Genomic DNA, 23,398 nt, shown 5'->3' with positions numbered 1-23,398 from the left:
TGAGAGTGAGTGTGTGTGTGTGTGTGTGTGTGTGTGTAGAGCACCAAAGCTCCTATAACCACCTATATCTCCCACCACCACCCTCTGCCTGCTGGCTGCATCTTCAGCCACTTGAATTCTCCTTTCTTAGCTCCTAGGGCCGCCTCCATGCCCTGCCCGAAAGGCCTGGCCTCAGGGCCTTTGTCCTTGCTGTCCCTTTAGCTTGGAACATGCATCCCTAAGGCATCCACAGGGCCCTCCCTCACTTCTTCTTCATGAGGCCTTCCTAACCAACCTACACAAAATAGCCACCCCCAAACGCATTCTATGCTTTTGTTAAAAACATCTTTAAAAAACTGTGGTAAAATATACCACAACATAAAAAGTATTATTTTAACCATTAATTTTTAAAATAAAAATACAGTTAAATGCATATAACATAAATTTTCCCATCTTAGCTATTTTTAAGTGCATAATTCAGTAGTGTAAAGGACATTCACATTGCTGTGTAATCAATCTGCAGGGCTCTTTTTTTTCTGACAAAACTGGAGTTCTGCACCTACTTAACAATAACTCCTCATTTTCTCCTCCCCTTGGCCCCTGGCAACCACTCCTTTACTTTCTGTCTGTAAGAATTTGACTACATTAGGTATCTCATGTAAGTGGAATCATACAATATTTATCTTCTTGTGACTGGCTTATTTCACTTAACATAGTGTCCTTCCAGTAGCGATAAACCCTTATGCTAGCATGTGCCCGAATTTCCTTCCTTTTTAAGGCTGAATGAATAATACCCCACTGTGTGCCTGTACTATGTCGTGCTGGCCACTCATCGAGGGACACTTGGGCTGCTTCTGTCTTTGGCTGTTGTGAATAATGCTACCATAAATAGGGGTGTACAAATACCTGTTGGAGCTCCTGATTTCAATTATTGTTATTATTATTATTTCTTTTTGAGACAAGGTCTCAGTCTGTTGCCCAGCCTGAATTGCAGTGACACAATCTTGACTCACTATAGACTCAACCTCCCAAGGCCTAAGCAATCCTCCCAATTCCCCCTCCTGAGTAGCTGGGACTCCAGACTTGCACCACCACGTCCAGCTAATTTTATTTTATTTTTTGTAGAGACAGCGTTTCGCTATGTTGCCTAGACTGGTCTGGAACTTCTGAGCTCAAATGATCCTCTTGTCTTGGCCTCCCAAAGTGCTGAGATCACAGGCATGAGCCATCACACCTGGCCCCTGCTTTCAATTCTTTTTCCATTTTATTTTATTTTATTTTAGATAGGGTCTTGCTCTGTTGCCCAGGCTGGAGTGCAGTGTCCATGCTTTATTTTGTCTGCAGAGCACTGATTACCATCCAACTGCCCTCCTCCTGCCAGCAACTAGAGATGCAAATGATTTCTATTTGGTAGAAAGATAACCCTAAAGGTTATAATTGTATTGCCTTAAGGACATTAGCCAGTTTTATTTTATTTTATTTTATTTTTATTTTATTTTTGAGACGGAGTCTCGCTCTGTCACCCAGGCTGTAGTGCAGTGGTGCAATCTCGGCTCACTACAACCTCTGCCTCCCGGGTTCAAGCGATTCTCATGCCTCAGCCTCCCAAGTAGTTGGGATTACAGATGTCCACCACTATGCCTAATTTTTGTATTTTGAGTAGAGGTGGGGTTTCACCACATTGGCCAGGCTGGTTTCAATCTCGGGACCTCAGATGATCCACCCGCCTCGGCCTCCCAAAGTTCTGGGATTACAGGTGTGAGCCACCACGTCCAGTCACAACCGGTTTTACTTTTAACCTAGTAATTTTATTCTAAGATTCTTTTAAAATGTCTATAAATGCTTAGGTCCTCCAAATGCTTTTTGGACCAGGTTTGCCATCTTACTTGTTTCATCATTAATGATTAATAAATCTCTGATATGTGTTCATTCCATCTTTGTTACGGGAGTTGGGTTTTTTAACTTTTAAAAAAGTATGCATTAGCATCCAGAAGTTTTTCCCAGGGGCTAAAATCTGCATTTAGATGAAATTCAGTACATCAGTAGTTTAGGACTTTGGGTGTTTGGGGGCGACCTGCACTAAGCCATGCAAGTGCGTGGGGAGCCTCTTGAGTTGTGGCTCCTGTTGGTGTACCAAGGGGATCTGGAAATTCTAGGAAGCTTATGAGGCCCTGGATCTGCTCGGCCCCAGGAACGGCCAGTACTTCCTCAGCAACCACTATGTGCCATGCACATTCTGAAAGCTTCCTATGTGTTAGCTTATCCTCACACAGTCTCCCTGAGATAGATACTAGTTTGCAGATGAGGAAACAAGCTCAGAGGGTTTAAGGAACTCTGAGGATCAGAGTTGAAGCAAAAATTATAGAAGAAAGACCTAAATAAAGTGGTTCTATGTCCATCAAGATGGTTGAGTGGGTTTTTTTCTCTAGTTCTACAATTTCATCTAAGATCAAAGCCGAGAGGGGGACGCTAACATATAGTCTATGGTAGGAGCAACCTTCCCGTGGGGGCAGACCCCACCCACACAGGCAGACACCATCCATCAGGGGACTGTGGTCTCCTGTGGGACAGATGCACTTCCAGGGAGCTTGCTGAGAGGTGCCAGTTCAAAGACTAGACCCTTCCACCAGCTGCCTTCCCCTCTTCATCCTGGTGAAGTGAGAGGGGTGTTGTCATTGGCGGGGGATGGGTGCAGAATTCAGGAAAGGAGCTACTTACTCGCCTCTCCACTCTGGGAGGCAAGGGAAGATTGACCTCAAGTCAAGGGAGGTGAACCCCAAGAGCATCACTGTGAAGGCTGAGGGCCCGTGCCCTCCACTTGCCTCCCCACACACTGAACTGGGCACTGGTGACCATCTTATCTACGTGTGGCTGAGGGGCTGGACCAGCAGAAGGTGCGGCGCTGTGGGTGGTGAGAGAGATAATAGAAAGCAGTGGCTCCAGGATGGGCAGGGGAGAGACAACCAGGGGTGCGCCTCCCTTCCTCTGAGGGTGAGGAGGATGGTTGCTGGATGCTGCAGGAGCTTGCCGGCTGGGGAGATGGTGGCTGCAGGCAGCTGGGGACACAACCTGGGTGGAAGAGGTGTGCACTTTAGAGGCATCCGCAGATTGGTACCAGTGTGTGGCCTGTTAGGAACTGTGCCACACAGCAGGAGGCGAGCAACAAGTGAGCGAAGTTTCATCTATATTTACAGCCACTCGCCATCGCTGGCTCACATTACCGCCTGAGCTCTGCCTCCTGTCAGATCAGCAGCAGCAGTAGATTCTCATAGGAGTGTGAACCCTATCGTGAACTGTGCATGGGAGGGATCTCGGCTGCATGCTTCTTACGAGAATCTAATGCCTGATGATCTGTCACTGTCTCCCATCAACCCTAGATGGGACCATCAAGTTGCAGGAAAACAAGTTCAGGGCTCCCACTAAATTATACAGTTAACCACAGAACACTATATATTACAATATAATCATCATAGAAATAAAGTGCACAATAAATACAATGTGCTTGAATCATCCCCAAACCATCCACCTCCCTGGTACCCGGTCTCTGGAAAAACTGTCTTCCACGAAACTGGTCCCTGGTGCCAAAAAGGGTGGAGACTGCTGCTTTAGAGGACTGTGGCTAAGGGGTCAGCTGGAAGATGGGGCCCAGGGCTCAGGGACCCCAAATGCCCGGTTGCTACCATTTGTCTTCATTGATCTCCTGGTCAGTGAACTAGATCAGCAGAATGAAACAGCAAGGCGAGGCCTGTGACCTTCCCAAGGGCAACTCCTAATGTAGGGGAACCTCTGTGCACCTCCTGCCCATGCCCCTTCCCATAAAGGGACCCAAAGAAGGAGACAGGGAGGGAGGGAGAGAGGGAAGGAGCCGAGTGCAAGCTCTGCTCTCCCAGGGCAGTGCGCAATTCCAGTCTGGGGATGGGGAAATGGGGCAGCCTGATGTGAATGACAGATTGTGGTTTGCAAATCAATGGAAGAAAACCTGGAAGAAAAACATTTTAAGAATCCAAAGAGATAAAAAAATCTAACGCCGAGTTTATCCATGTGCGATGACAAGCCCGTCCCAGGTGGGCACAGGTGGGAGTCGTCGGAAAGCTGAGCATAAGTGCTTGAACCCTCTGTGCCCGTTTCTTCCTGTATAAAATGGAGACAATGATAATACAGGAAAAGCTTCTACCACTTAGAGGTGTTGTGGGGAGTTACCAAGTTCATCTCTGTAGGACGCTTGGCACGTGGAAGGCGCTATAAGGACTAGCTGTCATTCTCCAAATTGTGACTTCCCCTGACACCAGTTCAAGGTGCTTTCTTCCCACTTGATCCAACAGCAGCCATGCCGGTGGTGGGACACTCTGCTTGCTGTGAGAAGGATGGAGAAGGGGTTTCTCGGGGCCAGGCCACAGGACCCTCGGGACAAGGCCCTGCCTCCACGTTCAGGGCTTTCAGCAGCTACGGACCTGATGGGGCTGCAACAGGCTTTGCAGGGAAGACGGGGAGGGGCGTATGCAAAGAAAAAGCTGATGAGCAGTCTGCTTTGGAACAGGGCTGGACCCTCTGTGTTGGGGAGTCCAGGGCCCCAGCATGCCCCTGGCAGCAGGGAGGGCATGCCTGGCAACCTTCAAAACGTGAATTTCCAAAGAGCACCAGGAGGAAACCTTCCAGAACCTTCTCACACGTGGGCCTCTCAGGGCGCTGTTTTCCACTGTCCACTTAGGTCTTAGTCCCTTACAAAAAGGCACCTCCCTTATGGGATATGACTGAGGTGGGGGAGAATTAATTCCTGTTTTTCTACCTTCGTGGAGGATGTCAAGTATGAAATCCAGAGAATTTCTCTTTCTCCAGTTCAGTGTGTTCAAAGGAGACCCACAGGACTGGAGGATCAACTGGGACAGGAGAACACAGCCTTTCTTGTCTAAAACCAAGTCAGTTCCACAGAATTGGAAAAGCCCATTTAGAGAACTCCTAGGCTCTGGGCACCTGTAGGGTGGGTAGGAGCTAGTCTGTTAGGGAAAAGACAAACTGATCACACAATCCTGTGCCTTCCCTGCAACAAGAAGACACTTGGCCAGGCCAAGAGGTGAAGTTCTTGTTTATTTTTGCAGCAACTCTTATACAGACATTAGCGTTCAGTTAAATAAAGGAAGATAGCACAGTAAATACATCACAACCCCAAACCAGATGACTGTGGCCACGGTACAGAGGAGGGAGGGAAGGACCAGTGACCAGACTGTCGAGGAAGTACATTCAGTGGGTGTGCGGTGTCCACATTCCAGGCTTACGTGTAGATATATTTTATTTATATATTTATTTATATTTATATATAGATCATTGAGTTTTGTGTATACAAAGAACAATATTGTTACAAATACAATACTATACTTCTCCCGACGCTTTACAATAAGCTCTATTTCACCCTCTTTACAGAACAATAGTACAAGTTCATACTCTAGGTGCTGTGCTAAGTATGTACAAGAAATGTCATTCCCACACAGTCCTCACACACTGCCTTGATGGAGGGGAAGAAAGATCGAGTTGTGTGCTCAAGTCGACCCAGGCCAGGGAAGGAGACAGACATGAAACTCAAACCGACAGGCGGCCTGTGAATGTGAGTCAACACATCTAAGGAGGGGCGGCCCCTGGTTGTAAACATTGGTAACGGCTACACCACTGGGTCGAGGGACCCAGGAAGGGCTCTGTAGATGGTTTTCATCCGTGTGCGGGAGGTGTTGGTGCCCACAGGGTGAGGGGGGCAGAGGAGCGATGGGGGAGGTAGTAGGTTACTCTGGGACTCCCTGAAGGCGGTGTTGATGGGCAATGTTCAGAAAGCAAACCCGTGCACAGGGACCCGGCGCCCCTGCAGTGCGCTCCTAGGAGCCTGCTCTGGTGAGGGAAGGTGTCGCTGGAGAAGTGGGCTCCAGGCATTGGTCTTTGGGGGTTTCTCCCTCTCGTGAACCCAAGGCTGATGGTGGCTCCCTGAAATGCTCACATTGGAGAAGAGGCAGGGTGGGTTCTGGTGCCTCTGCCTGGACCAGGAGCGGGAGGTGAATGTGGGAGTCCATCCCCAAAGCTGAGCCACCAGCACGTCCTGGTGGAGTAGCCACAGCGGCTCTGTGCCCTCGCAGCGTTTGGGAAGGCTGCTCTGTACATAGCCTTCCCGTTACATGGGGTATTTAGATATTTACATATATAACTATATATACTGGGATGACAGAAGGGAAGACCACCACTTCTCTTGGGACTTTCAAAAAATCTAGTGTCTCACTTTTAAGACTCTGGCTGCTGGGGTGACCATACCTAGGCTCACTCCCTTGGCCCAGTGGTAGCGGGAAAAAGAACCCACTTCAGTTGGGTGGACCTGTACCGAGCTCCAGCAACTTCCACTCACTGGGTGTGAAGACACACCTGGATTAACACAAAAGAATATGGTGGACAAATCATCTCACTCTTACGTTACAATGTCAGTCCTCCAGGAGAGCTTGCAGAATTGGCTTTTTCAGCACCTCTCAAAGTTTACAAGGTTTCTGTGCAATAGGAATAGAAAGTATATTCTCTCCTTGAGGTGAAGATAGGTAACTGTTATGTGCAGGTTGTACAGGGATGCACTACTGGAGTTCTGTCCCCTGGCCAATCGTGGGCGGGCCTCTGTGGTGCTGCCCAGGTGCCTGGGGACAGACAGGCATGAGCCCCTGCAATGATTTTCCAAGGCTCCTGATGCCTGAAATGCCACCAGTAACACTTCATTCCTGTTCTATCCACTCTTATTGGCAGAGGAAAGATGAACCGGCTGGTGACTCTTTAGTGTCTCATTGTATCACCAGATACTCTACAGCAAATGGAGAACCCAGGCCATGGTTCCTTCCTGGTACTCACGTTTGTGATGGGTTGACCTTGGGGCTGGTCTCCCAGCAACATTCTGTAAAGCACCCTTCAAAGAAGTCCTGGGGAGCTTTATGGCCCATCCCAGAGCCCCTGGCCCCACCCCGTGCCACTCTCTGCAATGGCAGAAGCCCCTTTCCCTACAGGGCACCTGGGCAGCCAGTGGCCTCCCTTCCTTAAGGCTCCTTTATAGCACAGTGAAACTGAGAGTTCCGCTGCTCATTCCTTTCAAGCATTGCGCTTCCCTGATTCTAAGCAGAAAACTCAGAAGGTATAGAGATCTCAGGGAGCTGATCACAGGGCTCTCTGCTTGAAGTCTCTTGTCCCTAATCTTGTTATAGTCACTTTTCTCCCTCCTTAGAATCCCTCCATTCTCTCTATAAATACATGCTACCCAACATTTGCTCACTGAGTTCCTATTTCCGTAGACACAACATAAATATCCTGGATGCAGAGAACAGGGACTATATTAATTACAAAATATATTAGTTTCTCTTCCCCTGTCTCTACTGAGGTCATGAATGAAACAAAACAAAAGCAAAGCCAAATCACACCTCACATGAAAACAAAATGCTCTTTGGACCAAGTGAAAACTGGCTCAGAATTATAATATTACTAAAACATCTACACTGAACTGAGACAGAAGCCATAAATATGAGGCACCTGATGAAAACACAGAACATTCCACACTGGCTGAAAATGCTCTCAGGCCCACAAGGCAGCAAGAGGGTGTTTGTGGGCCACATCTGGGGATTCTGAGGCATAACTTGAGGTTGCTATTGTCCCCTTAATTTTGTGGCTTATGTACTTTCCAATATCACATGCTGCCTAGTGGCCCTGAGCAAAGAAAGCTGGTCTTGCCTTGGGCCAGGAAACAAGACACAATCGCACCTGGAGCTCGCCTTCTGGGGAACAGTCCCTCCTTCCCAGACCCCTGGGATGTGTGTTCGGCAGGAAGGGGAGTCCAGGAGGAGGATGCTTTAAACCAAGGTGGTGCTGGAGGGGCTGGGCCTCAGCCGCAGAGAGGGCAGGTCTCTCAGAATGAGGCTGAGCAGCCCCCGCCCTCCTGGCCACCTGCCAGGGAAGGGGCCTCCCAGAGAGGTGGGTTTCCAGGGGATCTGTGTGCCTAATCTTCAGCTTGTCTCATTGGTGGTGAGAGCAGGGAAGGGTGATATGCAAATGGGACTGTGTGTGTGAGAGATACAGAGAGAGAAGCAGACAGTACCTGCCTGAGTTTATCTAATGGTTGATAACTTCAGGACAACCTGGCAAAGCTTCAGATGCCCCATGAATTGGCAAGCTCTCTGTGACACTATGGTGTCCTTGCCCAAGGCAGTTATTTCCCCTTTTATCCTGGGGTCAGAAGGCTCGTATTAGAAAACACACATACGTTGAAATCAAAACTAGCAATAGAAGAGGTTTAAGGTTGGCTCAGAGATTCTGGGAGGAAATAATGTATGGTGCCCCAACTACAAGGCAGGCAGTGCATAACCTTAATGACGTGGGCTGGCCCAGGGTACTACCACATTCTCACAGACAAACTCAGAGAGCAGAGATCAGCAACTGGGTTTTAGGCACTGCTGAATCAGCTGCTTCACTGCCCTGGGAGCTCCTTCTCAGAGGTCTGCACCTCTTGGGAAGGGAGGATTCCCCTTTAGGCAGTGACAGCCCACCCCTGGACACGCCCAGAAGGCCCTCCAGGATGGTCCTGGGTCGGTACCAGTGGATGCTGGCTGCTCTCCATCCTCAAGGGAGTGCATACGAACCTTCCCTGGTATTTAAAAAAAAAAAAAAAAAAAGCGAATCGGAGAGAGTAAAGAGGTCCTTGCGGATTCTTCTCTTCCTGTGTAAAACTGAATGCTGGGCGCAAGAGGGGAATGTCTCAGTGGACACAGGGATGCAGCACGAGAAACACAACCACGATGAGGAGAGTCCTCCATGCATGCCACCGCGTGCAGCCGCAGTCAGATGTAAACGGGCTGCTCCTGGGCCGTCAGCAGCCTGTACATGGCGGCTGGCATTGTCTTCATGTGAATCTGAGGGTACAGAACACACTTTAGTGGGGGCTGAGGCTGGGGGCTGGCTGCATGGGCACTGCCCAGGGCTGGCGAGAGAGGCAGTGCCTCTCCCATAGAGGGCTTTGAAGATACCCCCCTACTGCCCAGCCACCACCACGGACCTGACCCAGGGTGGCCTCCAGGAAGGGTGGAATCCACTGACTTTCTCAAAAGCTTAGGGGTGACAGAAATGAACAACAAAAACCAGGCAAGGCTTATTTCTCAGTCAAATGCTCTTGCTCTCACCAGACCCTACCCTTTTAAAAGCGAGAACTCTGAAAATGGAGGGAGAAGGGCTCGAGGCTTCTTAGGGCACCTGCCTCCCTCACCTCTCTTGGCAGATAAGGCAAGGATGACAAATCAGCCCTAGAACAGTAGTGATGACTGACAGCAGTGATGGATGACAGCAGCGGTGACTGACAGCAGTGATGACTGACAGTGCGATGGCTGACAGCAGTGATCAATGAATGACAGCAGTGATGACTGGCAGCAGTGATGAATGACAGCAGTGTTGACTGACAGCAGTGATAAATGAATGACAGCAGTGATGACTGACAGCAGTGACAAATGAATGACAGCAGTGATGACTGACAGTAGTGATGAATGACAGCAGTGATGACTGATAGCAGTGATACCTGACTGACAGCAGTGATGAATGACAGCAGTGATGATTAACAGCAGTGATAAATGAATGACAGCAGTGATGACTGACAGCAGTGATAAATGAATGACAGCAGTGATGATTGACAGCAGTGATAACTGACTGAGAGCAGTGATGATTGACAGCAGTGATAAATGAATGACAGCAGTGATGACTGACAGCAGTGATAAATGAATGACAGCAGTGATGACTGACAGCAGTGATAAATGAATGACAGCAGTGATGACTGACAGCAGTGATAACTGACTGACAGCAGTGATGAATGGCAGCAGTGATGACTGATAGCAGTGATGACTGACTGACAGCAGTGATGATATGTCACGCCACACTGCACTGGGGTCACACCTCTGGAGGGCCACTTTGTTGATTTGACTTGAGTCTAAGAGTTAAATCTTTTAAATACATTTGGGGAGATTAACTGGGGAAAATGGAGGCAACTTAGGCAACCATACAGAAAAGCAACAGAAAGCTGAGTGCTGAAAAGAGAAGGTGAGCACATCAGATGAAAGAGAAGGCTGAGGGTGACCTGATTCCATTTCATGGAGGAGCTACCGGACAACCGCTTGCAAATGTGTTTGGCATTTGGTCAGAGACAGATAGGTGTGCTTGTTGGGGAGTGTTCAGGATTGGAAACTCAGGGAGTTTTCCCAGAAGGACTGCTCAGGGCCACAGTGGGCATATGAGGCAGGGGCACGAGACGCGGCCCTCAGCACCACCCCCAGCCCTGGATCTCTCCTACCTCCCCAACAGCATTGGAGAGAATGTGGACGATCTTCTCGTGGGGGGTGGCCACGACACTCTGTCCATTGATTTCAATGATCCGGTGCCCCACACGGACGCCTCCTCTCTCAGCTATTCCCCCTCTCATGAGGCTGCAGATCTGCCAGAGTCAAAGGCTGTGTTACCTTCATGGCAGAGAGTGTGGCCGGGCTGGAAGGCCGTCTTTCCCGAAAGCCCCTCCCCCGCACTCTGCTCTTGGAGCAACTGACATGGTTAGGCTTTGGGCATTTAACTCTCTTAGCGTCTTTTCACAAAAAAATAGGTGCTGTTGGTCCACGTGGCCACCTTGTTCATGTGGCTTGCACAGAGACTGTAGCACATCACTGTTTTTATGGCACACTGAATTCTACTTCTCATCCCAGCTGGGGCTGGGTAAAAAGGGCCATTTGGGCCTGTTGCAGAGTCGCCAGTGTTTTCAAACTGTTAGCCTGTGTGACACAGGTTAGTGTTAGTTCCCGCAGTCATGACTGGGACTCAGGCACTCAAGCACCAAAGTGTTTAATGCAGCAGACTGTTTTTAGGGTCACAATTGCCTGAGCCACTGTGGGGCTGGAACTCCACTCTGTGTTCCAAAGTGTGGCTGGCTGGGAGGGAGAGGCTGCTTTAGAGCTTCCCAATTCAGCGGCCCCTGTTCAAACTCCCTTCCCACAGAAACGACAGTGAGGCTAGATTTTGTGATGGCACAGTCAGCCACCACAGTGACCCGAGGCTGCAGGCAGGGCTGATGGGCCCTCCACCCTCACCCCACACACACTGCAACATAACTTTCCCTAAAAGAGTAGGTCCGAATTTACTAAGCTGGCTTTTCATTCCAGACCATGCACCTTTATTTAAAGTGGATGCAGACAAGATTGCAAGTGACATCTTGCAGCAACATGCTGTGTGATTCTGTGAGTGTGTGGCCCAGCTGCTCTGTTAGCTAGTCTGGGGTCAAAACACTCCTTAGGTGTTTTCCCAGTGGACCCACAGGTGTTAACAACTCCTTGTTCATATCCGAACTTTTAATACTATTTAACCATGAACAAAGCAAACAAGTACACGTACAAACCAATGAAAAGATGATCTCAGAGTTAAACTGTAAAGAGTCAGCCTAGGTCCTCTCCTAATAGGCAAACTAGGCTACTCAGGTACGAAGAATGCAGAAAGTGGGACGGGATATTTCAACCCCAAATGGGAAGTTCAAGGGTATTTCTAAACCTTAAAATGTATTTGGAATGATATTTTAATTATCTAGGACACTTTTTTTTTTTTTTTTTGAGACAGAATCTAGCTCTATCGCCTAGGCTGGAGTGCAGTGGCACAATCTCTGCTCACTGCAACCTTTGCCTCCCGGGTTTAGGTGATCCTCCTGCCTCACCCTCCTGAGTAGCTGGGATTACAGGTGTCCGCCACCACACCTGGCTAATTTTGTACTTTTAGTAGAGACTGGGTTTTGCCATGTTGGCTAGGCTGGTCTCGAACTCCTGGCCTTAAGTGATCCATCTGGCTTCGCCTGAAGCCCAAGGTTTGAATGATCACTCAAACACCACACTGTGTGAGTACCAGTTGTGACTGTGGGAACTCAGCCGGCCCCTGCACCGTACCACCCCAGGCTTGGGAGTCAGCTGATCTGCGGGGACTCTGTGCCGCCTGGGTGGACAGCCCAGAGGCGAGGAGGCTCTTGGAGGGTGCATCCCAAACTCTCAAGCTAGCAGCCAGGAGGACAGCCCTGCATGTCATAGAAATGCTGGGTTCTGGGTGGGAATCTCCGCTGAAGGGACTGTGTCCAGAGAGGGAGCTGAGCCTGCTTCATCCACTCATGTCTTTCTTGATGGATTCCTTCAGGGAACAAATTGACTTAAAAAAAAAAAAAAAAAGAAAATCAAAGGCCCTGTAATACCAGCACTTTGGTAGGCAGAGGCAGGCAGATCACGAGGTCAGGAGTTCAAGACCAGCCTGGCCAGTATGGTGAAATCCCATCTCTACTAAAAATACAAAAATTAGCTGGGCAGAGTGGCACATGCCTGTAGTCCCAGCTACTCAGGAGGCTGAGGCAGGAGAATCCCTTGAATCCAGGAGGCAGAGGTTGCAGTGAGCTGAGATTGTGCCACTGTACTCCATCTTGGATGACAGAGCAAGACTCCATCTCAATTAAAAAAAAAAAAAATCAAAGGCCATGCTACGTTTTTGTCAACCTTGTGGAAAAGGATGTGGAAGGTGTTCTACTTACAATTCCGTTCTGGACACTGAAACCCAGCTGGTAGCGAAGGTCTGGTCTTCTGATTAACACGGTGGTGACCGGAGGACATCTCACAATATTCAGCTTGACTCGGGATTGATTCTTTAAGCCCTTAAACATGAATAAAGTACAGTGGGTATGGTGACCACTGAGGCAGACAGCATAAACAAAAGCAGGCAGCACCAAAGGCAAAAGAAGCCGCACTGAGTCTTCCGAAGGACCCACTGCCTGCCTGCAGGCCTTCAGTGCCCGGGCTGGTACAGTCACTGCTCGGCTTCACCTACCCAGGGAAGATGCCACATGGTGCAGATGGAGCCCTTTCAGCCCAAGCACAGATGGGGTTCCTGTGGGCAATGCCTTCCTTTTGGGAAGTGGACTAGGTTCAAGGGATCTGATCAAAGTACTTGCGCAACTATGAGGAAGTGTCAGATGTACTTTTTGACTTCAAAGATGAAGGAGGCACGCTATTTCCCCCAGCCAGGAAAGACACGAGTGGGAAATGGATTTTCTTTCTGGAAAGCAAACTCTAGCAATGACTCCTCTTCTAACAAAGGACATCTAACTCACAGCAACTGGCCTGATTCATCATGGCTCTTTTCTCTGGTCTCTGATGCTCCTCTTTCCCCTTCTTTCTGCCGGTTAGAGATTTTACAGCTATCAACATTCCCACAGCAACCAGGGACTCCAATCAGTGTGTGCGTCCTTGGGAGAATGGGGAGGGTTGCAGGATGGGTGTTGATGGAGAAGGAAGGGGAAGAAATATGACTTGCAGACTGTTGTTTCGTGATCCCTGATGACACACCTCTCCCTCTAAATTAAAGTGGAGCATAGAGGGAAAGCTGATCTTTGACTAAAGCAAGGGACTAGTTTCAGTGACTGTGTAGAAAGCTTCCACCTCAGTGTATCGCAGGCTCCTGCTCCTGTCCCTTGATCAGACTCACAGCTGTGAGAGAAGCCCTGGTGTGCTCAGAAGCATCTTTAGAAAACCATCACAAAGCTACATTTGCCCTAAGTTGGGCAGTGGGAAGGTATGCTCCTGCAGGCCTGACCACTGACTTGTCAGCTTCATCCTAGAGGAGGGTGCTAGGCAAAAGGAACTCAGCCCTGAAACAAATGTCCACTTTCCAGTCTCCCCAGGGTGCCTGCTCTGCCTCAACAAACTCCTGATTGCCAGATGGGATAGAAGGAGTGACCAATAGCAGGTGCCTTCCCACCCTTTTCAAGTCATGGTATGCAGGAGAATCTTGTTTGCATGCTGGGGTAAACAGACCACACTGTTGTAGCTGGAGGCCCTGCAGTCCCTGGCCCTGCTACAAGAGCTGAGGCGGTGCGGGTGAGAGCCCTCAGTGGGAAGCACCTGCCCGACTGGACTCCCATCTACATGGCCAGCTGTCTGGGAAACTGCTCAAGGTCAGCCCCAGGCCCACTCCTCCAAAGGGAGCTGTAGGGTGGGTGGGAGGAGAGGTGGGTAACTTTTCCTCCAGGGGAAGAACAGCTACCAGGGAATGAGGAGGCACTCAGGGAAAAGGCAAGCTCTGTTCTATCTAAGCCCACAGTATCGCCCAGAGACAGCATCTGCTCAGTTCACAAGTGGGTCCAGTTTGTACCCTCTATGAGTGAAGTGGAAAGAGAACCTGGAAAGAACAGTAACAAATCCACAAAAAGCATGCAAGAAGGGTGATCGTCTGCCTCTTATTCTATAAATAGAATTCTGCAAATTCCACAGCCACTACTGCTGTCACTCGTTGACCAGTCTACCAAATCTTTTTCAGTGCGAGGTCAGGACTTACATTTCACATTTTAAAGATGAAGACATAGACATGGAGCTTGCTTTGTCCAAGGGCTCTGTGGGGTCAGGACTGGAACTATGGATCCCTGCTCAGGCACCCTGCCTAGCAGAGACGTGAAACTGGTGTTAGACAACTTCACTGCAAACAGAATCTGTAGCAAGAGTGCTTCCTGGAGTGGCAGAAATGACCAACACCCCTTCTGTATCTGAGTCACAGAATATGCTTTAGATTGAGGGAGAGGTAGGGGCTATTTAGTCTCTGGTTATCCAGCTTTACCATGCTTGGCCAGCAGGTGTATACCAATGGCTCTTAAACCCCACACAGCAGCAGCAGCAGCAGCAGCCCCTGGCCACTTTTTAGAAGTGCAAATTCTGGGCTCTACCCAAGCCCCACTGAATCAGAAACCTAGGGGTGGGACCCAGGAATCTGTGGATGACAAGTCTCCAAGATGATTCGGGTGCACGCTCAATTTGCGAACAACTGGTGTGGACTACTACTGCAGAACAATGAATGGCCTCATCTGCATCCAGGTGGCTTAATTTCTCCACGGATGATTACATCCAAAGATGTCACTTTACTAGTCACACCTGCAGCCAGTGTGCTCAGTGAGAGCAGGTGCTGGCAAGCGTGGGGTGAGGGTGACATCTTGTGGGAAATTTTGTTAGCCCAGTCACTATACAGCTGACCCGTGGTCAGTCATCCGCATGTCTGTGTTATGCAGGAATACCCCTAAGATCACTGCGCATCAAAACCTACCCTGATGATGAAACTAATGGAACCAAAATGACTGTAACTACCTGTCATTGGACACTCACTGTTGTCTGGCATTGACCTGGAAAGGACAGGAGCTGTCTCATTTAATGTGGTGGCCATAATTATTCTATAAATATATTAAAGAAGAGGAAACTAAGGCTCAGAGATATTAAATGACTCACTCACATTCACACACAGCAAGATTCAATCCTAGGTCTGTCCGCATTCAAAACGTGCAGTATTTCTACACCCTAATGCCCCATATACACAACCGGAGAGGGTGTGTCTTTTGTGAATAAGGCTTGCTCCACAAAGATGCCAGGGTCAGCCACAGAACAAATCTGCGTCCCCAAATTCCAGCCTTGAATTGGGGCCATCTTTTTAGTTCACTTTCCTATGTGGCAAGAGTTTTTTGGGGTGCCTGGTCCTCATAATCCCCCACCCCCTGGCTTCCCCACTGATGTGGTTCTAGTTTCTGCTCCGAATGTGTGAATCTTGATGGAACTCAATTTCCCCGCTGTCAGCATCTGCTCCCCTAGTGCTTTGAATTCCTCTGCTTTCTGCAGGACTCAAGCCTCCCCATGGCTGTCACTCTGCTTGTGGCCTCGATGTACCATGCGACTTGGCATTCACACTCATGCGGCATCTCCCGGTGGTTTTGGAACATCTCCAGGGAACTGTTCTGGTTAAGGAAATGATTCCAAAGCACAGCAATGGAATGAGTGTGATTCTCCCTGGGGAAATGAACATCTGCGAAGGATCCAGGCCTTCCATATGCAGCAGGTCCCATCGTCCCCATCAACAAAGGGAGAAGATGCTCTGGCCTTCCGCTCCTATCAACAGGACCAGCACAGCCTGGTGAAGAGGACTCTCCTGGTGTCAGAAGACCTGAACTCAAGTTTTGTTTCTGCTACCCCAAGCAGTGGGATCTGAAGCCCTTTGCTCACCCTTCTCCCACCTCTATTTCCTCATCTTCACAACAAATGGTAAAGCTCGCTAACGTCTCTTGCAGTTCTAATTTCAATGACTGCACCCCCCCCCCCTTTAATGTGTTTATTCCTAAATGCCTTTGTCTGCAACACCAAATCTCAACCATTATGCTTAAACCTATTCCTGAAATTTAAAGTGGGCTTCTTTTGCAGGGCTGGGAGGTATGATGGAGAGCAGCTCAGACATTCATGCAGATATTTTTATCTGCTTTGAGTGCTTCCTCCTTCCCACCCACTTAATCAACCAATATTTACGAATCACTTGTCATGTGCCAAGAAATGTGTTAGGCACTGGAGATTCAGGGAAGTGCACCCTTTTTGGGGCTGGACAAGAGACATTATTGCTACTAAGCACAGGGCTGTGAGCCCAGACGGGGCTTGAGTCCCTTCACCCTTTCCTTTCTCTCTAATCACAAACCAGGAGACCAGGAATTTGTGGGAAAGAAGATAGATGAATGATGAAGACAGGAGTATGCTGTTGGAATCTCAACCCTTCAGGCAAAGCCACCTGCTTTAAATGTTTACACCTGTTAACCACTGGTATTATTTAGGTATGCTTGTGTGATACAGAAAATGTTACCCAACATACCCAAAAGCAAGAGAATGACATTATCTTCTCAATGTTGCCTAAAAAACTTCACATTGCTCTGGTGGGTTCTTTCCTTCTCTGTGAATTGATTTAAGATGCCTGATCTGTCCCTCAGTGAAAGATTTTCTAGATTGGGGAAAATGTGTTGCAAGATGAGGCTTAGAGAAATAGCAACTGGAAATAACCAGACCATGCATTTGCTCTGCTGTTCCTAATCAATGTTTCATGTTGGGTCCCATTAACTTAGATTTCTGAGCTGCCATTTTATTGGAGGTGCCAATTAAATAAAGGGTCATTTGGTCCCCATGACAACAGTGGAACGGTACAGCAAATTAAGAAATCTGGTGGGAGGGGAAGGCCAAAGAAGAGGGGCGAAGAGACAAAAGAGAAGCCAGAATGGTCTCTATAGCAACGGGAAAGCAGAACCATGATGATGCTCCTGGGGAAGCAAGGGAAGCTGTGCGCTATTCTAAAACAGAGCAAAAACCCAGAGGGCAGGACCACAGAGGCAAAGGCCCAGAAAAAGGCAGCCTGTCAAATGTTCCACCCACCAATAATTATGCCTTGGGAATTAATTATGACCCAAAAAATAAGAGGTAGGAAGAGGAAGGCAAGTCAATACCTATAATTCTACTCTAGAAATCTATTTCCTCTAATCTGGGGGGAAAATGGTCAACCAGTATTGAAGAGGCCAGATGCAGAATGCACACTTTGGACCCCTGTTCCTGAAAGTGTGGCCTGCAGACTGGTGATGCCATCACCCCCACAGAGCCTGCTGAGAACGCAGAATCCCACCCTACACCCGCTGAATCAGACCTGCAGTCGAACAAGGTCCCCAGGTGATTCCAATCAGTTTGAGAAGCACTGATTCATCAGGATGGGAGCTGCTTATCAAAGTCACTGCAAAGAGCATGGACATACACTGAAACAAATTTGAACACAGGCTTGAAGCGGCCCAGACGCTGCTCTGCAGTGGCCCAAGGAGTAGGGGTAGGGCAGTGCGCACATCTGTCCAGGTGCAGGCAAAAAGGGGTGTGTTTTCTAGAGAATTTTAAAAAGGTGATATAACCCACTGAAGTCAGTCTGTATTTGGTACTGGCAATTCTGGCTGTTATCAGTGGTTACACCTCCCACCAGCCAGGGTGGTCCACGGACGGACCATCACATCTCCCCATTCAACAAGCGGCGCACCGTGGCAGGGAGGAAGTTCAGCTGTGCTCTAATCAGGGTCTGCCCTGTTAAGTACTTCTTCACTATGGGCGGCCATGAAGGCACTGCTTTTCTTACTCTTCATCTTCATCAGTTACATCTCTTTCATCACCACTCGGCCTTTTAATTTTCTGGTTCTATAGAGACTACATTTATAGACATCAAAGTTCAGCTCCTCAAACAATCCATTTCCCCTTAGGAAACTGTGCAGACAGAGCTCCGTCTGTACTCCAGCAAGCTTTGCTTCCACCTTGATGCTGTGATCCCACAGCAGCTGCAGAGGGAGTCAGGCCGCCCTCACAGCCTCACTGCTTCCCTCCTCTGGTCCCCACGCAGATGAGGAGGGAGGGATGCTCAGGAGGGTGGGGACTCACTGGCCAGCTGGGGGCCCTGGGCAAGTCTTCTGTGCGTTTAGAGTCTCTGATGGCCCATCTGTGCACCTAGCATCTGCTGTCCCCCTTGTGGGCTGTCCCAAGGAGGAAGGGAGGTGACTCCAGGCCATGAGCTGGAGTCTTGCAAGCCTCAGGAAGCCCAGCTTGTTCTTGCCCAGGCCCCATCCCCACCTTTACTTAAGTCCTCCCCTTGTCTGAGTCTGTTCTTAGTCTGCCATGACAAAGTACCACAGACTAGGTGACTTACAAACAACAGACATTTCTCTCTCACAGTTTTGGAGGCTGGAAGTCCGAGATCAGTGTACCAGTACTGTCAGGTTCTGGTGAGGTCCCCTTCTGAGTTGCAGATGGCCAACTTCTAGTATCTTCACATAGCAAAAGAAAGCTTGCTGGGGTCCCTTTTTTAAGGGCACTAATCCCAACCATGAGGGCTCCACCCTCATGCTAATCACTTCCTAAAGGCCCCACCTCCAAATAGCATCACATTGGGATTAGGGTTTCAATATGTATTTGGAGGGAACACAAATATTATTCAATACTTAATCCCCCATCCCCTCTCCTCCTCCCCAACCCTTCTAGACCCAGACCAACTCCCCACAAACTGTCCCTGACTAGCTTCCCTCTCTCGTCGATTTCTCCCTCTTGCATCTGAACTCCTACACCGCCCAGGCAGAGTTTCTCAACCTCATTTGGGGCTGGATAACTGTGCTGTGGGGCTGTGCTGTGCACCGTAGGATGTTTGACAGCATCCCTGGCCTCTACCCACTGGATGCTGGCAGCACCTTCTCCTCCCCAGTGGTGACAACCCAAACAGTCTCCATACATTTCGGGGGATGCAAGATCACCCTTGGCTGAGAAGTACCACCTCAGGGTCTGGCTTGGGCCTAGCATTTCACCTGACACCCTCCCTGGGATGAGTCTGTATTGGAAGCTTATCCTCCAATCGTTAACCATGGAAGATTACATCATCTTGCTGTGCCTCAGCTTCCTAGCTTGTACAATGGGTGCAATAATAGTACCTGCCCACAGAATGCTGCCCCGAAGGTTCAGCAAGTCAGTCCATACATATCTCAGAGCACACAGCGCTCAGAGCACCCAGAGCACAGACACACAGCACTGAGCACTGCAAACCATAAGTCCTTTCACTTCTCCTCAAACCGATCAAGCTCCCTGGGGGCAGGGACTGTCTCCATGGGATCCCTGGGTCCCACAGCCCCTCAGCAGTTCTCATGCATGCACCCAAGGTGTTTAATAAGCAACTTGCTCACTGGCAGGAGCGACTTGTGGTCCTGCCTCCCCAGCCCCCACCCCGCTTGCCTCTCCATGCGATCATAGCAACACCAGACCAGCCTTTCCAGGCCAGGCTCAGACCCCATCTCTCCCTGACTCAACACCGGCCCCTGTCCATCAATTCAAGCAGAAACTTCCAAAGGCCACTTCCCTTTCTGCTACTGACCTAGGTTTTACTCCTTCAGGGTCAACTTTAAAATCACATAAAATGGGCCATCTAATCACTCATAGCCTCTCACCTTTGCTTTTAGGGCCGCAGAGCCCTTGCACATCTCTAATTATCCTCCACATGCATACTGTCAAGCCAGCTTCCCCAGAGCGCGGCTCTGCCTCACAGAGGCCCAATTAAACCTGTCTGAATGAGTATCCATGTTCAAAGTTGATTCTCTAATCTTATCTTTAATGTGTATTAAGCAAGAGGTAGAATTCATTTAAGTGTAAGATATAAGAAAAAGAAATTAGAGGAGGCCAAAGAGGACTATTTCTTTCCAGATGTGATTATCTTACGTGGAATTAGAATTTAATCCATTTCATTAAAAACAAAAAGGCACCATCCGTGTGTCCTATACACTCACCTTAACCTCCCATCCCCACCCGCTCAGCCGAGGATGCTGGCTTTGTGATTTTTCTTTTGCTCACAATGACTATTTGCATGAATTCATCCCTTCCCTTCTCCTTCTCCCTCTCTCACACATGCACATATGTACACAGCTACATTCTAGCTAAGTCTTTCAGGAAACCTCTGGGGGATCAAAAAAAAGTTGTGGAATCTCAGTCTACCTACAGTACCACAGCACTTGGTGCAGAGCTACTGGGGTCTACAGATGCTGTCATGGAGGAGGGACATCCCAGTCACACTGGCCATGCAATCGTCAAGTCCCAGTGTGCTCAAAAGACTCCACATGAATGCTTCATGTCTAAAGAAAGTCTCATTTCTTCTCAAGTATTCACATTTAATTTTCCTTCCAGTAGCTCTTCTTAGCCTTATAAGCATCAGTTCAGGTTGAGCAGGAAGGATGCTCAGGTATGAAAAAGCTTCCATGGACTGGAAGAGAGTTTCCTTCTTCTTCTGGCAACGAGCACATGTGAGTTGCTTCACCCAGGGTCTGAGGGAGGACAAACTACCTGCATCATAGTCAGGGCCACTGGGAAGAAAAAAGCGCTCAGATTTGAAGCATTTCTGTGATTTTTTGACAGGGATGGTAAATCGTGCCAAGTGTATCTGGCTGACTATAAGTGATTGTCTGGATTCCCAAGCTGAGGCCTTTTCTGTTGAGGCTGAGTCTGGGCTTAGTGGGAGAGTGCTGTGATTGGCTAGTGATGCCTGTGAGGGACATGCTGCTATCAGAAAGTAGTGTTATGTGAACCAATACACTTCCCCTGATCTAAATTGATTTCAGGGAAGAATCTGTAAACAGCAACTTGATGGTAAGCTTCCTGAGTGCAAGTCCACGCCTTTTGTGTTTATGTCTTCCTTGGTACCTGACACTTCGAATATTTTCATATACATTAATGACTGGACGGGGGTCACACTTCACATCACTTGAGGTTTACCACAGCAGCTGATTTTTCCCATATTCAGGTACCTTAATAATGCTCTGGCAGGTGGACAGAGGCAGGCCCACCAGGCTGGTGCCATTAATGGACATGATCTGGTCACCGATATTCAGCTTCCCAGATTTCTCTGCAGGGCCACCATGCATCATATTGGCAATGATCACCGTGGGGAGGATGGATCCCCAGCCAGACTCCACAATCACCACACCTAGGATTTCTCCTTTCTGCTTCTCTATGAAAACCTGGAAAGAGAAAAACATTTAGAAAGCCTGCATCAGCAACCATCTGGGGTAGGTAGAAATCAAAGCCTCTCCCCCATTCCTGTCTCGCCTAAAGAGACACTTCCCTGGGGGGAAGACACTTCCCAGATGAGTTTCTGTCTTCTCAGCATTCCACACATTTGGAATTTTTAAGAAATGAATTCACACAGGTCTACATTCTTTTGTAATTCACTCTTGTTTCACATAAACAAACTTGCTTCAGCACACAACCACGAGGACCACCAGTTTTTTTTTTTTTTTCCTTGTTTTTTTTTCAATTTCTTCAGTCCTGTCCTCAGTGGCAGGGGAAGAGGCTCTGTGGGTGGGTGGTGTGTTACGGTTTCTAGAAATAGCTTTTCAAATTCCATGCGCAGGTTCCCCCTCCCACAGTGCTTCCCCAATTCGCTCCGACATTTAAGTTTCTTGAGTTAAAAATAAATAAACACACAGAAACACTTCTCTGCAAGGAGAAAAAGTTGAGAAAAAAGAAAAAAAATGATGCTGAAGTTATCACAACCAAAGGTTGGGTATGCATACAGGAAGTGCATATCCTGGATACACAGATTTTTCACAACCTTTACTGGCAGGGCAGAGAAGACAGGAGTTGATGTTGGACACTTGCACTCTGGGGAGGCCTGCAGAGATGCCACTAAAAGGTACTGCACCTCTTGGAAGCATCCAACAAAGAGTACGTATGTGTATTTTTGGGGGACTTGACAAAGTCCCCTTCACAGGTTGATGTCCGCTTCCCCCAGCTGCTGAAGCTCACAGTCAGCCCCTTCCCTGGAGAACTGTCCTTAGCTGAATGGGAGACACCTTCTGTTAAGGTTGAATTGTATCCCCCCAAAATTTGTATGTTGACTTCCCAACCCCCAGTGCCTTAGACTTAGATTGTGACTATTTGGAGATAAGGTCTTAACAGAGGTAACCAATTTTAAATGAGGTGATTAATATGGGCTCTAATCCAATATGCTGGTGTCCTTAAGTAAGAAGAGGAATGGTTGTCTGTCATGGGTATCAAAAAAAGAAGAGGAAATTTGGACATAGAGACATGCATGGAGAAAGGATGATGTGAAGACACAGGGTGAAGACAGCCATCTACAGGCCAAAGAGAGAGGCTTGGAACAGATTCTTCTCTTATGGCCCTCAGAAGGAACCAACACTACCAATATCTTGCTTTTGGTCTTCTGACTGCAAGGTCTGTAAGACAATAGGTTTCTGTTGTTGAAGCCACCCAGTCCATGGTACTTTGTGACAGAAGCCCTAGCGAATTCATATACCCCCTGTCCAGCCTTGGCCAATGACCGGCATGGGGTACAAAGGCTTGCCAGTTCCCTTGCTCCAAGGTGAGACAAATCTGTCCTGCAATCTGAGCCATGGAGCTTCCCTCTGGGTCAGAAGGAAGCTCCTTGCAGAAGGGTGGGACACCCTTCCTTGGTGTCCCACCACCAAGCTTCCCACATCCCTTCTGTTCTGAGGCACTTTCCCAACAAACCTCCGTGACAAGAATCCCTGCCTCAGGCTCTGCTTCTGGGGAATCTGACCTAAGACACCTGACAGACCCCAGTGGATCAAATGATCACTTTCTCATTAAAAGTTCTTTTTACCTATGGGATCAAGTCCAAACCCCTCAGCTGGACTTGCAGGCCATCCAGTCCTGACCCAGACCTCAGGCCCATCTATCTCCTTTCCTGTGCCCACCTCCTGCTCTAGCCAAACCATACTTCCCCATTCCCCAGACAAATGTGGAACTTTCTGACCTCCAGGCTTCCAACCATTCCATAGACCCTACCCTCGGCTTGTCCCTACAATCCCCAGATCGCCAGACAAGTTCGGATAGCCTCATCTTCCTACAGGCACTCCTGAAGAGCTCAGTCTGAAACCACAGGTCATCCCCAGAGGACCACAGCATCTCTTGTCTGAAACCTGAGATCTTCTTTGTTTGTCCAAGTGTAGTTGGTTTTGATTAGTGCCTGTACCTGGCACCATCACTTAACTTTTTCA

At 48.6% G+C, this 23,398-nt stretch overlaps 1 protein-coding gene across 1 annotated transcript in view; it reads right to left on the bottom strand.

Annotated features, from left to right (window-relative positions):
• Nucleotides 1-5,044: 5,044 nt before the first annotated feature.
• APBA1 (amyloid beta precursor protein binding family A member 1) overlaps nucleotides 5,045-23,398 on the bottom strand; it is a 228,613-nt gene continuing 210,259 nt past the window's right edge. Inside the window, exons 10-13 of the mRNA XM_010362954.2 lie at nucleotides 21,164-21,376; nucleotides 12,557-12,676; nucleotides 10,307-10,447; nucleotides 5,045-8,885 (exon numbers count right to left, since the gene is read on the bottom strand). Coding sequence (XP_010361256.1) covers nucleotides 8,814-8,885; nucleotides 10,307-10,447; nucleotides 12,557-12,676; nucleotides 21,164-21,376 — 546 coding nt within the window. The 3' untranslated portion in view covers nucleotides 5,045-8,813. The remainder of the gene's footprint in view (nucleotides 8,886-10,306; nucleotides 10,448-12,556; nucleotides 12,677-21,163; nucleotides 21,377-23,398) is intronic.

Source organism: Rhinopithecus roxellana, chromosome 16 (assembly GCF_007565055.1).
Source record: "Rhinopithecus roxellana isolate Shanxi Qingling chromosome 16, ASM756505v1, whole genome shotgun sequence".
In the NCBI taxonomy this organism is placed as follows: domain Eukaryota; kingdom Metazoa; phylum Chordata; class Mammalia; order Primates; family Cercopithecidae; genus Rhinopithecus; species Rhinopithecus roxellana.
This window is presented reverse-complemented; position numbering and strand designations above follow the sequence as displayed.